Consider the following 17539-nt stretch of genomic DNA (forward strand, 5'->3'; position numbering starts at 1 on the left):
TTCACTGTGTTTCTCTTTGTTAGTGACTGCTATCAAGGCTTAATAAATGCCGTTTAAGAATTTATATGCTTACAGTACATGATATTTAGGTATACCTGGCCGTGGCACCAAACTCTGGAACTCTTTCCCCAGGGAGATTTGATTGCCCCTTCTTTTGCCGTCTTCAGCCAGCAGGTGAAGACTTCAACATTTTTGTTGGCGTTCCTTCAGCAATCCCTCCCTCCTATCCCATGTTTTAATTGTTAAGTTTGTGTGTGTATTTTAGCTGAGGACTACATGGTTTTACTGATGTGTTGGGGCATTGCTTTTGTTTTTTGATTAGTTTTAAAATGTGATTTTATCATATATGTTTTAATTTGTTAGCAGCCTTACAGCTCATTTCTGAGGTTGGGAGCCAAATGGGCTTAGGAGGCTTATGCTGGAACCTCTGGACTGCGGCGACAGTGTGGCCCTCGGATGCTGGCTTGGCCTCCCGGTGCAAGTCCTTGTGCCGGCATCCCAGTAGGCATTCCTGGGGGTGTTCTGGGGGGAAGAGCTGCCATTAGGCAGCTTTGTAACCACTTTCAGCCTGGGAACACCCCTAAAGCTATGGTGGTTCTGCACCACCTTTTTGTTGCTGCAGCATCACTGTTCTCAGTTCCTGCCTGCCTTACCTGAGACCCCAGAAACTGGTGTCAATTCTCAGTTGGGGCTCCCCCCCCCATTTTCCATTTTTTAAAAATAACCCTTTTTTCCTTCCAGAGCAGCCACAAAACCTCATTGGAGGCATTGCGGCTGTGCCACGGCCTTGCCGTCCCCGGCAGCTCTCAGGAATAAGCTGTTTGTTGATCTGTGAGAGTGGAAAGTTGGGGTAGAAATTGTGTAAAATAAATAAATAAATACTTACTCATAAGTTGGTCCCAAAGTTAAGAGGACTATTCCCACCCTCTGATCCCTGCTGCTGCCCAGTGCAACAATGGGAGAAATTGTGGTGCCAAAGCTGACATTGCCATGATGCCGTACAACAGATTGCCCCATCCCCCTGGCTGGTAGCCCAACCCACCATCTTCAGTAGCTGGCATTTGGGGGTGGGGCAGCTGAGTCAAAGAGCAGGTGGTCTGGGCTTTAACCCAAAGTATGACCCTGATGGATGCACAGGGTAGTGAGAGGTGGGCCAAACAGAGAGGCAAGTTTTGGGAAGGAAGAAGAAGAAGAAAAGTTGGTTTTTATATGCTGACTTTCTCTACCACTTAAGGGAGACTCAAACCAGCTTACAATCACCTTCCCTTCTGCTCCTCACAACAGACACTCTGTGAGGTGAGTGAGGCTGAGAGAGTGTGACTTGCCCAAGATCACCCAGCTGGCTTCGTGTGGAGGAGTGGGGAAACAAATCCAGTTCATCAGATTAGCCTCCGCCGTTCATGTGGAGGAGTGGGAAATCAAACCCGGTTCTCCAGATCAGACTCCACCGCTCCAAACACTGCTCTTAACCACTACACCACACTGGCGTGGTGGTAGAACATGCACTAGGTGATAGAACATGCACTAATGTAAATCTGTGCTTCCAATCCTCAAATCTGCCTATCAAGCTTCCTAATATAATCCAATTTTCTTACACAATCAGATAACTTACTGTGTGAAACAATTACAGCCTGATCCTCTGCAACATGTGAAGGAAAATCGCATTTAATGTGGCAGTCAGAATGGACATGAATATTTCGTAATTCACATTTAGAAGGGAAACAAGCCTGTATGATTGTCTCTGTGTTATATCCTTACCAGGTTTAGGAATAAATATCTTTTTTTTAGATATAACATTCTAGTATTTTAAGGTAAATCCAGCTGCATCCGGAATTTTATTTAACTTTTTAAACATTTGAATTCTATCTCAGTTGGCACTTCTAATTGTTTGAATTAGCTCAATTTATCTGAGGCATTGGAATTCCTGTTTTCCACTGACGGTTTATCTAATGTATAAAATTCCCTTTAAGAAAACCCTGAGTATATTTTCCATTTTCTCAGTCCTTCTTCAGTTGTTGTCTGTTATTAAAAGAACCTTCCTTACTCTTAGCCTACTAGCTAATAATTACTTTTGTAAACTGTCTCAAATTGTAGTTTGATAAAAATTAAATTGTGTTCTTTTTCTATCTAGCACATTAATTTTCTTTAACAATCTGAAATGTTTAATCTTCCTGGGTGACACTTTCCCTTCTAAGGTCCTCAAATCAAATCAAACCAAAAACCTTTATTAGACCTTTATTACCAATTACATAACCAAATGGCACAACATCAAGAAATAACACAAATAAATGATCATAAACTTTAAAGAAGGAGGAAAACGATATTTGGGTACAGATTTTAATAATTTCCAAGGTCCTAAACATCTAATAATAGTAGTTTTATTTTTTCTTTTCTTCCTGGTGACCAGATACCCTTACAAAAGATACTTTTCCCACAACTTTATGGCTGTGCATGCCAAATATAGTTAAATTAGAAATCTCTATATTTTCATTCCTTTGAAAATATGTTCATTTGTTTTTAGAGTGTACCCCAGAATCACAACAATTAATATACTTATTAAATCAGAATCCCACCCCCAGAGCATGAAGCAAGAACATTAACACAATGGCACAGGAACAGAGAATATACAGATCCGGGGTGGGTGGGTCAGTGTGTCAGGGGAAATCATCATGACCAAAGTGGTTTTATTAAGGGTAGATATTTAACAAATAATACATTGAGAATTATTTACATCTTAAATTATGTGGAGCACAAAGAGGTCAAAATGGCTTTATTGCTATTTGATGAGGAAAAGGCTTTTGACCACATTGAATGCAGTTTTTTGACCAAAACACTTGAGGCCCTTTAGATTAAAGGTAAATTGTTGCATATTATAAAAGTTGTATATAGTAAACCTTATGCACCTCTTCAGGTAAATAGGATATTGTCAGCTCTTATTATGCTTAACTGAGGCACTTGTCAAGGTTGTCCATTGTCAGCTATTTCATTTGCTATTAACATTGTACCCTTAGCTGAATTAATTAGAAGTAAATAAGGAATTACTGCAATCAATCTGGCTGGACAAGAACTTACAATAAGCCTTTATGCAGATGACATGTTGTCACTAATCCTGAGAAATCAATCGAACAAACAAAGTTTACTAACTGATCCCCCATCAGTGCAATATACCATTTTAGGAAGAAATCATAGGTGATTCTCTATCTGAACAGGATTGGTTTAGTATTTTTATTTTGGTTACATCAGCAATTAATATAGGAATGAAGGAAATTTGTTATAAAGCTGCTTATCAATGGCATTTGACCCCTCAGAAATTAAATTATATTTTTGTGTGAGCAATATAGCCTTCTGGAAATGTAGACAGCTAGATTTGGACTAAATACATATGTTTTAGAAATGTCTGATGGTTATGAAATTTTTGAGAGACATAATTAGGGAAATTAAACGAATGTTAGGAATAACCCCAGTAAATAGTCCTAAATGTTTATTATTGGGAATTTTGCCTAGAGGTGTACCTGTAAAACACAGAAGTATTGTTCTTGATTTATTGACAGCCTCCAAACATTATTAGCTAAAAACTGAAAAGAGGCAATACATTTAAATTTTAAGACTTAGATAAGTAAAGTATAGGAGTTGACTAACAGCCCATTCCTGACCTTTGGGGCTGAAAGTGCTCAGGAGGTGAGCAAGGGCCTGCGCTGGTATCCATGCCACTTGCGGCAGCACCTGTGCCACTTGCACCACCAAGACTGGCATGGACGCTGGTGTTGAGGCACTCAAGCTGGCCTCCCTGCACTGCTGCAGCAGCACGGCCCTGGGATGCTGGCTCTACATTCCCACCGGCGTCCTGACGGCACAAGTCTGCACCCTGTCATCCCAGGGGGCGTTCCCAGGGCATTCTGGGTGGTGGAGCTGCCAGTAGGCAGCTTCCTTACCCCTTTCAGCCCAGGAACGCCCCTTCTGTAACACCGGTGCTGTGCCATGTTTTTGGTGGTGCAGCATCGCTGTTTGCTATGGGGCTATTTCCCCATTTTCTAATTTTTTTGTTTTTAAAAAAGCTTTTTTTTTTTTGCCTTGCAGTGGCTGGGAAACCTCTTTGGAGGCCCCACAGCAGCTCCACAGCCACACCATCCCTGGCCGCTGCAAGGCTCAGGAATGGGATGTAAGTTATCTAAATTGATTGAGCTGATGGGCAGCCCATTCCTGAAGTTGAGGGGTAGTTGCAGCATGCCTGGGAATGACGCAGTCATGCCACTCATTGCTCAGTTTGCTGCCGGGCACAGAAAGCCGAAAATGGTACTTTAAAGAAAACCCTGTGAGTTTCACCTATGCCTGTCTTTTTGCAAGCATAACTCAGCTCCGGCAAAAAGGGGTATTCCTGGGCTGAAAGGGCATTGGAAGCTGCCTAAAGGCAGGTCCGCCCTTGGGAATGCCCCTTCAGTGCCAAGGCGAGCCCTTGCACCAAAGATATGCACCAGTGAGGCTGCGCCATCGCCAATGGCTCGTGCTGCCACTTGGCTCCTCTACAGCAGCTTAAGTTCCCCTGCAGTGGCGTCAATGCCAGTTTGGATGGCGTAAGTGGCACACCACCGTATGGGTCATTCCGCCTCACCTGTTTTGGGGCCTTCCCTTCAGGATTGTACAATAAGCTGTGAGATGGGAGGGCTAAACATGTTTACTTCTCTGATTGTTGGAAGCTTTTTTTAGATTTTTGGAATCGAGAACCAGGTATTCAATCAGACGTTTTCAACTGTGTCATTTTTGTATGATGTGACTGGATAGATTGTGAAGTAGCCGATGCTGGGGAAAGAAAATAATAACATATAATTAATCTTAGGTATGCAAAGTATCTTAAAGTTTGGTTGACAAAATGAGTTTAATTTAGCGGTGATATTATAGTTGTTTGGATATAGGAGTATGACTTTCTGTGAATTGATTGTTTATAGACTGCTGATCTCAATGAGTCTATATAAGACACAATATATGTATTTTATTTATAATCTGCCTTATTCACTAAGATCTCAGTTGTATAATTATGTGTTCTATAATGTATGGCACTGTGTGTATGAAAAACTAATTTATTAGTTTTTTGTACACATACACACACAAACACACTAGGGCTTCCTTCCCCAATTGCATGCACAAAATTGATGAGGCTGAAAATTATCTACATCAGCACTATCTACATCAGCAGTATTGCAACAACTATCATTGCAGAACATCCTAATTCATCCTCTCTTGCTGTGACTCTTCATGAATTAGCTAAACTCCCTTTGGGTTGGCAAGGCCCAAGGTGATGCTCTCAGTGGATACAGTAGTATTTACATCATCATATCAACAATTAACATCTAAAATGTCAAACGTTTTCCAATACCTTCGTAAATGTGTTCCTGCTGATGCTTCTGCCACTGCCACCACCGCCGCCACCGCCGCTGCTGCTACTACTACTACTTCTACTACTACTACTACTACTACTACTACTACTACTACTACTAATAATAATAATAATAATAATAATAAAATAATTTCATTGATAGCCTGCCTTTGTCACTGAGCTTCAAGGCAAATTACAAAATGGGATTGGAAACACAAATCTAATGGCCATGACTCATGGGAATACCAAATTATACCATTCCATAATGTATGACTCCACCTGACATCCTCACAAACATCGTAATTCTCATATCACTGTGGATCTTTCTGTATAGTATATTTTCCTTTTGTGTCTTCGTATACTGAAATTGCAATGTAATGTCACTGAACATGGTTGTAATTGCATGCTCAATACTTCAGTGTACTTAATTTGATATATGTATATATGTTATATCAAATAACTTACCATGTTCCAGCGTCACGCTTGCATCCTGCATTTACTGCTAGCCTTGTAGGAATCTCTTTTTATTTGCAAAGCACAGTGGTAAATGTTGTGTGACCCAGCACAGTACTCTGGGGCTTGTAGGAAAGGCTCTTAAAGTACTTACCAAGAATGGCAGAATTTTCTACACAGATAGCTGCCGTGCAGTATATTCTAGTAGGGTTCCCAGGTGCTTGCTAATCCATTGATTCCTGCTGCTGCCTGCCAGCACTTAGCTGGTCAACGGGTGAAAGCAGGCCGGCGGAAAGTGGATGAGCAATCCATGTCCACACGTGATAATGTAACTTCCGGCATGACATGTAAATTCCCGGCATCGTACCACAGGGATGCTCTATCACTCTCCCCAAAACTCTATGGAAACCACAGAGTTTTTTGGCAAGTGCTAGAGCGCCCCCCGGTGCGATGCCAGCACTTCCAAATCATGCCAGAAGTTACATCATTGTGTAGGGACACAGATCGCCACGTTCTGTGCCTGCCTTCCAAAAGCTCCTGCTGGTTGTCAGGAAGGACCTGGCAACCCTAATTTCCAGGAAGATCAGTAGTAAGGTGTATATAAATTATCACCTACAAAACCATGTACATGGTGTATCTATCATCAATTTCCCAGTTTGGGATATAGACCTTGCAAAAAAAAAAAATCTGATCACAGGTGGTGAAAATCTATGCCTATTCTTCAGGCCTAAAAGAGAAACACCTTCTCTCATCAACTTTGCACCACCATAATTTCTCCAGTGTCTGATAAGATTGCGCACACTGAAGGGGGAAAAACCAACAATTATTAAGGGTCATAGTTGTACATTTTAAAGGTCTAATGATGGATCACCACATGGAACACAGCAGAAGTCTTGGGACCATAAACTACCAGCAGAAGTCTTGGGACCATAAACTTCATCATGGCTAGGCACCACCATGAACGCTTATGTTTGTACATGTATTTAGGTTGAGTAGTAGGTCATTAATCCTTTTTTTTAAAGTGTGCTTCACTGAATCCAAACCATCTTTAAAATTTTAATTTCATAAGGTGTGGGTTAAGTATTTGAACAGTATTGCCAGCTCTTACAAGATTTATTTCATTAAATGCTAGCAAATTGAAGTTTATGCCAGGCATAGATTTGTTCAAACACAAGGTGGTGCCATTGCACTACACATAGCACACTTCCAGGGAGTATCTGGTGTCCCTCATAGCTGTCGCCATCACATAGAAGGCATCTTGAAGAGAAGCAGCAGACAGTCGTCATTGCAGGCAAAGTCTGAAATATAAGGGGGGGGGGAAGCCACTGTTTTGATTACTGAAAACAAATACAGAAAAAAGGAGAAATTTTCATTGGGAAAAGGCAATTCCAGCAACTGCCTTCCTTACAAAGAACCATCCTGTGTGTCAGAGGTACCTTCAAGGAGGGTGAGAAAATGGAAATGCATCCCAACAAAAGACAAGGTTGGTCTTTTTTCCTGTATCTCTGCATGTGTGGGGGAATATGCGAATCCTTCGTGTATGTAATGCCAGAAGAAATGAAGCCTGGGTCTCTGGTAGGAAACGTGCTAGAGGATTTGAAAGTGGATGTGAAGGAGCTGTCTGCTCGTGAGGGCCGGCTGGTTTCTAAAAGCGCCAAGCAATATTTCCAGCTGGATCCTCACTCTGGGAATGTGTTATTGAAGGACAGAATAGACCGAGAGGCTTTGTGTGGTCAGAAGGATCCATGCGTCTTACTCTCAGAGATTGTGCTGGAAAATCCATTGCAAGTGCACAGAATGGAGGTTGAAATACAGGATGTGAATGACAATTCCCCCCAATTCTCTGAAAAGGAATTCCTTCTGGAAATACCCGAACAGACTCCCCTGAATACCAGATTCCCATTGGAGAGGGCTAAAGATGCAGATAGAGGAGAAAATGCTGTCCAGAACTATACACTTAGTTCACATGACCATTGTAGACTGGACGTGCAAAGTCACGGTGATGGGAGCAAATATGCAGAATTAGTACTGGAGAAAGAGTTGGACCGTGAAGAGAATGCACAATTTTTCCTGATTCTGTCAGCTATTGATGGAGGGACCCCAAAGAGAACAGGCACAGCAAAGATTATAATTCATGTTCTGGACAACAATGATAACGTCCCTCAGTTTCATCAGTCTCTGTACAAAGTGAAAGTAATGGAAAACAGCCAGCCAAGTACACTTGTAGCTAAAGTTGAAGCAACCGACAGGGATTTTGGTTCCAATGCGGACATCACTTATTCCTTTGGCCAGGTGCCAGAAAATGTGCTTAGATCTTTCAAGTTAAACAAGCAGACTGGGGAACTTATTGTTGCAGGAACCATTGATTATGAAGAAGATAAAAATTATGCCATGAACATCAAAGCCACGGATGGAGGGGGGCTCTCTGCCTACTGCAAAGTCATAGTGGAGGTGGAGGACAGAAATGACAATGCCCCAGAGGTGACAGTAACATCTATCACCAGCCCCTTTCCAGAAGATTCCCCCCAAGATACTGTTGCAGCTCTCTTCAGTGTTACTGATCAAGACTCTGGAGATAATGGCAGAACTTCCTGCACCATTGAGGCAAACCTGCCCTTCATGTTAAAAGCCTCAGAGAATAACTATTACCAGCTGGTGACCCAGCAACCCCTGGACCGAGAAAGAGTCTCAGAGTACAACATCACCATCACAGCTACAGACAAAGGCTCTCCCAGGCTTACTTCAACAAGAATAATTAACATCCAGATCTCAGATGTCAATGACAACTCTCCAATATTTGAAAAGTTGTCATATGAAATGCAGTTACAGGAAAATAATATTCCAGGTCTGCTGATAGGTGTGGCTCAAGCCAAGGACCTGGACATGGAGCAGAATGCCAAAGTGACCTATTCTCTTTTGCCTGGGAAGATCAGTGATCAACCTGTGTCCTCTTATGTCTCCATCAATTCTGAAACTGGGAACCTGTATGCCATCCGATCTCTGGACTATGAGCACATAAAAGATTTCCAAGTGACTGTGAGGGCTGTGGACAGCGGTTCTCCTCCCCTGAGCTCTGAAGTTATGGTCCGAGTTGTTGTCATGGATGAAAATGATAATGCCCCATTCATTCTGTACCCTCTTCAGAATGGCACCTCCCCAAACAATGACTTGGTTCCCAGGGGGGCTGAGGCTGGCTACCTGGTCACCAAGGTGGTGGCCGTGGACAGAGATTCCGGTCAGAACTCTTGGCTTTCCTATGAGCTCCTGAAGGCCACAGAACCAGGTCTGTTCAGTGTGGGGGCCCAGAATGGAGAAGTGAAAACTGTGAGGCCTATTAATAAAAGAGACACATACAAACAGAAACTTATCATCGGCGTTAAAGACAACGGTCACCCTCCCCAGTCCACCTCTGCAACACTAAGCATTCTGCTAGTGGATGGTTTTTCTGACCCTTATATGAAAATGGTGGCTACCCCGAAGGAGGACGTGGTGGAGGAGGAAGACCGTAACCTGACTCTGTATCTGGTCATATGTTTGGCTGCCATCTCATTCATTTTTCTCATTTCTGTTATGGTGTTTATTGCCATCAAGATTCAGAAGAGAAGAAAGTTCCTACAGAGCTCCACCCAGAATTTTCCAGTTGGACCTAATTTCCCAGAAAACTGTGGAGATGCTGATGCTGGATCCCTTTCCCGGGCTTACAACTATGAGGTGTGCTTATCTGGTGGGTCCCTGAACAGCGAGTTCAGGTTTCTCCGGCCCCTCTTTCCTGTGTTTCCTGTGGCGCCTGCTCAAAATCAGGGGGATTCAAGGACTTCCAGTCACCATATAGAAGATCAACACAGGAGTCAGGTGAGAAGAATTGATTTAACATAACATTACTGATAAATGAATCCCTAAAATATTGATATTAGTAACTGTTTACTGTAACCCACTCACACTCTTAACACCACTGAATCAATGGACTTGTAACACAAATCTTTTTATTGCACTCAAACGTCTCTCTCTTCTTCTCTGTCTGCTCTAGTTTCTGCTTTTACACAATAGTGGACTTTAAAAATCATCTTTAGAATGAACATTAACTACGTAAAATGTTATAAAATAACTGGCAAATTAGTAGAAATCTAAGCCAGTTGTACTGACTGCATGGCTCATGGACAGCCACATTCGCAATTGCTGTCGATTCAGAGAGCCACCTGATTACTACCTCACCAAACAAACACATACATATCAATTTATATTAAATACACAAGTATAACTGTAACCTTTTCAATTACCAGAATACTTCTGAGCATGAGAGGATCTCTCTCCCCACCACTGTTGATCTTTAGGAAATCCTGGAGTATATGGAGGAAGGGAAAGGGGTTGCAAGTCAGACTAATCTCTTTATTAGCTGGGATGTTTTTTAAAAAAATGCTTCCGAATGTCAAAAGCCACCTGGGTGTTATTATAAGAGAACAGAGGCTGCAGAGAACCATGATGGTTTGCTGGCCCTTTCTATCCCCAACAGGAGGCCTCTTGCTCAGGGAGCCTCCCATTTTAGCCATCCTGCAGTGACAGCTGTTTCAAAATGGGAACCACCTGCCTGCCATGAGCACCACTGGGCAATAGCCTAGCCCAACTTCTTGATATATGTGATGGGTGCCACATTGGAGAATGGCACTCACAAGCACCTTCATGTGGCATGTCTAAGAGCCACATATGGCTCCCAAGCCACTAAGTACCACTGATTTAAGCATAATGCATGCCAGATTATTGTTTTATAGAGTGGTTCTTAAACTGGGTTGGGGCCATATTGTCTCCCAGAAGGGAGGCGGAGGGAAACGTTGAGCTAGAAGAGGAGGCTGTAAAAACAGGTGATATTTCTTGCCTTTCCTTGGCTTCCCATTCAGTGCTGAGGCACTCTGCCCTTTATTCCTTCATCTTTCTGGCAGACGTCTGAAGTAGGAGTTACTTCACCTGTTGCATTTTTAAATGTACTAATAATTGTAAGTGTGTGTAATTAAGAGCACTGAACACACTGATCAGGAGGGTGTGCTTAGCTGCAATTGTGCTTGAGCAGGTGTGTATTTTGTATGCATGAAGTGAAAAATGGCTGAGAGATCTTTGTGCAAGCTGTCTGTCACTAATGTGATTTACACTGTGTGTGTGTGTATGTGTGTGTGTGTGAAGTGCCGTCAAGCCACAGTCGACTCATAGTAGCCCTAGCAAAGGGTTTTCAAGGCAAGTGATGAAGCAGAGTTGGCTCACCATTGCCTTCCTCTGCAAAGTCTTTCTTGGAGGTCTCCCTTCCAAGTACCTGACCCTGCTTATCTTCCGAGATCTGATGAGATTGAGCTATACCATGCCGCCTTCCCTCCCATTGGGATTTATCAATAAACCTTGAATATAAAACACAAACTTGTTCAATAATAACTTAAATGAGATTCTTACATTTTGTGTGCATAGGGGAGGGGGAGCAGAATGGAATGACTTTGCAAGTGGACCCTGAAAGACACAAATAGCAGTCAAGCTGCTCCAAAAGGTTTGAGAACTGGTGCTATAATAAAACATAAAATCTTCATGGTTTTTCTCTGGAAGAACCACCAGATGGCAGTATTAGCAAACAGATGAGTTGAAAATGGCATTTCAGAGATTTCATCTGAAGCAGCACTAGCAGAAACCAAACAGGGAGACACACACTGAAAGCAGAGGGAAAGTAGATGCTGGATGGATGGGAAGATTCAAGGAACAAAGCAATGAAGACAGGAGAACAAAATTAATTTTTCCAAGAGGACAAAATATCTTTCATTAGTACAAAGGTTCCTTATGTTCTGGAAACCATAAATATCTGACCTGGGAGAGCTTGGCACCATGGAGGATAGCTTCAGGATCAGAAAAGGTCTGTATCTTTTGTTCTTCCTCTCTTTGTCTGGAGTGGTGTGTGTCTCCCTTCGGTATTCTTTGCCTGAAGAGAAGAAAAGTGGGTCTGTGGTGGCTAATGTGCTGAAGGATTTGAAACTGGGGCCAGGGGAGCTTTCTGCTCGCAGAGCCCAGCTGGTTTCCAAAAGCATTAAGCAATATTTCCAGCTGGATACTCGTTCTGGGAATGTGAATGTAAATGACAAAATAGACAGAGAAGCTTTGTGTGGCAAGGTGGACACTTGCGTACTGTTGTCTGAAATTGTGCTCCAAAACCCCTTAAAGATCTACAATATTGTGATTCAGATAGAAGATATAAATGACAACTTTCCAGCATTCTCTCAAACTGAACTTGATCTTTCTATTCCTGAGAATGTTCCCACAAATACTCGATTCCCCTTGGAATCTGCCCAAGATAGAGATTTGGGTGAAAACAGTGTTCAGAACTATACCCTCAGTCCCAATGAAAATTTTATCTTGGAAATAAAAAGTGGCAGGGGTGGAAAGAAGCGTTTGGACCTTGTTCTGGAGAAACCACTAGACAGGGAGAAGAAGGCTCAATTTGAGCTGACGCTCACAGCTGTTGATGGAGGGGTGCCACAGAAAACAGGGACAGTTCTAATAAAGGTCAGTGTTCTGGACATCAATGACAACTTCCCTCAGTTTGCACAACCTGAATATATAGTGGGTTTAAAGGAAAATACCCCTCAAGATACTCTGGTCATGAAAGTGGAAGCCAGAGATTTGGATTTTGGTTCAAATGCACAGATCACCTACTCATACCATCAGATGCCTGAGAAAATAAGTAACTTGTTTCACCTCAATGAAAACACTGGGGAAATTACTGTTCTGGGTCTATTTGACTATGAAAAAGAAACCAGCTATGACATTAACATCAAGGCAACAGATGGAGGTGGTCTTTCAGGCCACTGCAAGGTCCTGGTGGAAATTGAGGATGAGAACGACAATGCACCTGAGATATCAGTCATATCCATCACCAGCCCTTTAGCAGAGGATTCTCCCCTTGATACGCTGGTCGTGCTCTTCAGTGTCACAGACCGGGACTCCGGAGACAATGGCAGGACCTCCTGCTCTGTGGAGATGGACTTGCCCTTTTTATTAAAAACAACTGTGAATAATTATTATCAACTGGTGACACAAAGACCACTGGATAGAGAGAAAGTTCCTGAGTATAATATCACCATCACAGCTACTGATCGGGGCTCTCCCAGGCTCACTACAAAAAGAACAATTACAGTTTTAATCTCAGACATCAATGACAACTCTCCAGTGTTTGACAAGACAAAGTATGAAATGCAGTTGTGGGAAAACAATATTCCAGGCCTGCTGATGGGTTCGGTCCATGCTGTTGACCTGGACATGGAGCAGAATGCCCAGGTGACCTATTCTCTTGTGCCTGGAAATGCCAGCGGTGCTCCTGTGGCCTCCTATGTTTCCATCAACTCTGAGAATGGGAATCTGTATGTCCTGCGATCTTTGGATTATGAGCAGATCAAGGAATTCCAGGTGACAGTGAGGGCTTCAGATGGGGGTTCTCCTCGACTGAGCTCAGAGATTGTTGTTCGAGTTCTTATCCTGGATGAAAACGATAATGCTCCCTTCTTCCTCTACCCCCTTCAGAACAGCACCTCCCCCTGCAATGACCTGGTTCCCAAGTCCGTGGAGGCTGGTTACCTGGTGGCCAAGGTGGTGGCTGTGGATGGGGATTCCGGTCAGAACTCTTGGCTGTCCTATGAACTACTGAAGGCCACGGACCCCGGCCTTTTCAGCTTAGGAGCCCAGAATGGAGAAGTCAAAACCAGGAGACCACTGACAGAGCGAGACACAAACAAGCAGAGACTGATTATTCTGGTCAGAGACAATGGCCACCCTCCCCAGACCAGCACTGCCACACTGAATATACTTCCGGTGGATGGCTTTTCAGATCCTTATCTGGCTATTGCAAGTGTCAGTCACGAAGCAAGTGAAGAAGACAGCTCCTTGACAATGTATCTGGTGATCTGCTTGGCTGCGGTGTCCTTTGTGTTCCTCATTTGCATCATTTTGTTTGTTGCCATCAAAATGCACAAGAAAGAGTCTAGTTTTATCACTTCCCTTCCTCAGTTCCCGCCTGCCTTACCTGAGATCCCAGAAACTGGTGTCGATTCTCAGAATGGATCACTTTCCCGGACTTACCACTATGATGTTTGCTTAACCGGTGGATCCTTAAGCAGTGAGTTCAGATTCCTTAGGCCTCTCATTCCAGTTTTTTCTATGCGGGAACCCAATGTCTCTGAGAATCACAGGATTTCTTCTGTTTCTCAAGAGACTCCTGAGCAGGCGGAGGGTCGAAATCAAAGAGAAATGGTAAGTAACTTGTTGCTTTTTCTTAATTGCCCATGTACCATTGAAATTTCAGCTGGGTTGTATGACATCAGAAATACTTTTTGCTAAACTGTTACTCACATTTTTTGTTAATTCTCTTTATATTCACTGTGTTTCTCCTTTTCGGATACATGTATTGTGGCTAAATATGTGCCATTTAAGAATAGTGTATGTATTTACATTTAGTATGTAATATCAAGCTGTATTCCTTCATCACCTTTTGGCCTGTCCCTTTATTATCCCAGTTCTTTTCCTTGTTAAGTGTTTCTCTTGCTGTCAGATCCTGCTGAGCTTACGACCCATAAGAAGTTTTCCCTCTGAACCCACCAACACTTTTTAGCTGGTTCATCATTGCCCCAGTACCCCAAATAAAGACACAAGACCATAGCATGGGTTTAACAAGTTTATTAAAATTAGCTGATCTATGTCATCAAATTTAAATATGCTATTTAAATATTTAAATAGAGAGCCAGCATGCTGTAGTGGTTAAAGCATCGGAAACCCAAGTTCGAATCTCCACTCGTGCCATGGAAGCTTGCTGGGTGACCTTAGGCCATGGTCTCAGCCTTGACCCTGGCAAGTATTTGGATGGGAGACCTCCAAGGAATACCAGGGTTGTGACATGGAGGCAGGCAATGGCAAACCACCTCCAGATGTCTCTTGCCTTGAAAACCCTATGCGGTCGCCAGAAGTCAGCTGTGACTTGACAGTAAAAAATAAAAAATATTTAATGGGCGGTCTGTGCTAGGCAGCTAAGTCATGGCTACCTTTGTTTTGGCAAATCCACCCTGGCCCCAAACGTGGTCAACAGTTTCCACCAGCTTTGTTTATCTTCGCCTGCATATACTGCTGAGGGGTGCTGAGAGATGCCAAGCTCAATCCCTCTTCTCTGATGCATTGTAAAGCCACTACCAGGTTCTGAAAGATGTTGCTCAGCACTAAAGCCGCTCCTTCCCAAGCCTATTCTGCTGTTTGAAGCCATTTTGGGCCAGAAAAATGGCTTAGGGGGAAAGGCTGAAGTCTCTTCTCTCCCCACACTGTGGTCCTAAATTTGGGCCTTAGACACTTGCAAAACAAGTTTCCTCTTCCTGATGTATGACTGTCACCATCAGAATCAGAGCAGGGAAACCCTGACCCCACAAGTTTAGGGTTCCCAACTGCCCGGTGATGGTGCGCAATTGCTCGCCAACTCACCGGGGTGCTTGTTGCCCCTCAGCTGGCCGACGGGCAGATGTAGGCCAACTGAGCGGGGGGCGGGGCGTTTACCCCAGAAGTTCCAGCAACACTCTAGCCCTCCCCCCCAAATCTCTATGGTTTCTCTATGGGAATCGCTAGAGCATCCCTGTACGATGCTGGCATTCTGGGGTACTTCTGGAAGTGATGGAATCACTGATGGAAGTGACGGAATTGCACCGGGTGTGCGCACTGATCACTAATTCCAGAGTCCCACGTGAAGCAAGCTTCCGCCGGAGGCCAAGTAGGACCTAGCAACCCTACACATGTTAGAAATCATAATATGTAGTTCAGTCCTCAGGTCATTGACATTAATTGTGAAAAGCTTTGGAGCATAAACCAGAAAATTTATTGTATTGTATATGGGCGTTGGCATCACAAATAGCTAAAACATAATAATACAACAAATAGTAGTACATATATACAAATAGCTAAAACATAGTAATATAGCAATATAACTAAAACAAATCAGCGATTAAAATATTATAACACATACCAACATGTACTAACTCACTGTTTTAAACTTAATTAAAAACTCCTTGAGAAATCTTAGATCTTATTTTCTTTGTTGCTAGAGCAAACAAAGAAACCCTATGTGTTAAGTAAGCATTGATGTCAGACAGCAGAAATTTAATTTTATTCTCATCTGAATATACCATAACAACAGATAATATTCCTGCTAACAATTTGGCCCTAGGACCATCATACAAGGGGCAAAAAAGGATATAATGAGGCAAGTCTTCCGGTTTTGAGGATCCACAGATGCCCATGCATTGTTCCCTTGGTAATCGAGAATATCGACCAGCCAGTAATGCTGTTGGCATGGATTGGAAGCGCAATGAAGTAAAATATGCTCTAATGTTAGCATTTATGATGTTATCTAGATAGAGGATTCTAGAGTGGTCATTTTTAATTAGTTTATACCGTGGCGCTGCTTTACATTTTAAGATTACTGAACAATCTATCAAAGCATCAGCCTTATAAACCCAATCTCTATGCTGGTGATTATCCTTTCCTTTTATCCCTTAGAAGCTCCTTGATCATTTGATCTTGAGCAGCATATATCTAGTGTTGGAGGGATATAAGGATTGAAACAATCTTGCCACTGACAATGTAGCCTTGGGGTCCCTGTCGCTTAGTAAAAAAGGCATTATGTCAGTCACAGAGGCATTGGATTTGTATATTAAAAGGGGGGAAATATAGTAGATCGAAGTTCCTCGTAAAAGCGGCATTCCAAAAGGGCATGGGCTAATGAGTCAATAGAGCCAGAAGAGCAAGGGCAGATCCTGTCTGAGTATGGTATATTCAGAATTCTGCCCTGCATTACCATAGAAGGGTTAGCATTCAGTCTAGCCAAGCAAAAAGCTCTACAGAGACGAGGAGTTGTCAGATAATATGTATAGGCAGGCAGGCCACGTAGAGAACTGGGATTCCGAAGAACTGGGATGAACAGACGCGACGAGCACAAAAAATAGTGCTGTTATAATCGAGCTCTTTAATGCGCTTTTTAATTTTGGCAAAAGCTTCAGTTTTCCCAAGATCTAATAACATATCCTGCGAGAAGCCCAACAACGCCAGTTTCTCATCTAAGATTTTTTGCCATGAGGATTTAAAAGGGTCATGCTTCAGAGAAGCTAGGAACCCCTCAGTGCTAAAGCACAGTTTAAGGTGTAGTTTAAAGGCGGCCAACCACGGCCTAGCTTCAAGTGACATTTGGTCAAACTCGGAACGAAGAGTAACGCCAGCAACACATCGAGGGGCATTTAGGAGTTTTCGTAAGAACTGAAGCAGTGGACGATCTATAGATTCATTGATGACTGTTATCCAGATGGCAACACCAAAGAGGATAATTGGGGTAATTTTCAGGTTAAAAACCTGAATAGCCCCTGGAATATATTTGCCACCTTTGGTGTGAAAAAAGTTGACAATACCACCAACCCCAACTGGTGATTATCAGTTGAGACTTCTAGAAGGTCATCCAGGATGGAGTACCTTAAGAGAATACTGTTCAGAAATCCTTGACACTTCGAATCTTTGGATAACATAATCTAAAAGATTGATGGCATAATGAATTGGGTCCAAGTAATTTAGTTATCTTCCAAGATTTTAAAACTGCTAAATAAGCCCAGGCCCTAAGAGAAGGCAATCCTACTTCTGCTCTCATCAGAGCTGCTGGAGACCCTCTAGGAAGAACTA

At 42.8% G+C, this 17539-nt stretch overlaps 3 protein-coding genes across 11 annotated transcripts in view; all 3 read left to right on the forward strand.

Moving 5' to 3' along the window:
* The window catches only part of LOC130489117 (protocadherin beta-16-like), a 184730-nt gene that overhangs the window by 131833 nt on the left and 35358 nt on the right, over positions 1-17539 (forward strand). The gene's annotated exons all lie outside the window — the stretch shown is intronic.
* Positions 7280-9700, forward strand: LOC130489180 (protocadherin beta-16-like). Its single transcript, XM_056862916.1, has one exon. It carries the CDS (start codon positions 7280-7282, stop codon positions 9698-9700), a length of 2421 nt encoding a protein of 806 aa, XP_056718894.1.
* On the forward strand, positions 11678-14179 carry LOC130489182 (protocadherin beta-16-like). The gene has a single exon (XM_056862918.1). The coding sequence runs from the start codon at positions 11678-11680 to the stop codon at positions 14177-14179; it is 2502 nt and encodes an 833-aa protein (XP_056718896.1).

This window comes from Euleptes europaea, chromosome 17 (assembly GCF_029931775.1).
Source record: "Euleptes europaea isolate rEulEur1 chromosome 17, rEulEur1.hap1, whole genome shotgun sequence".
Classification (NCBI taxonomy): domain Eukaryota; kingdom Metazoa; phylum Chordata; class Lepidosauria; order Squamata; family Sphaerodactylidae; genus Euleptes; species Euleptes europaea.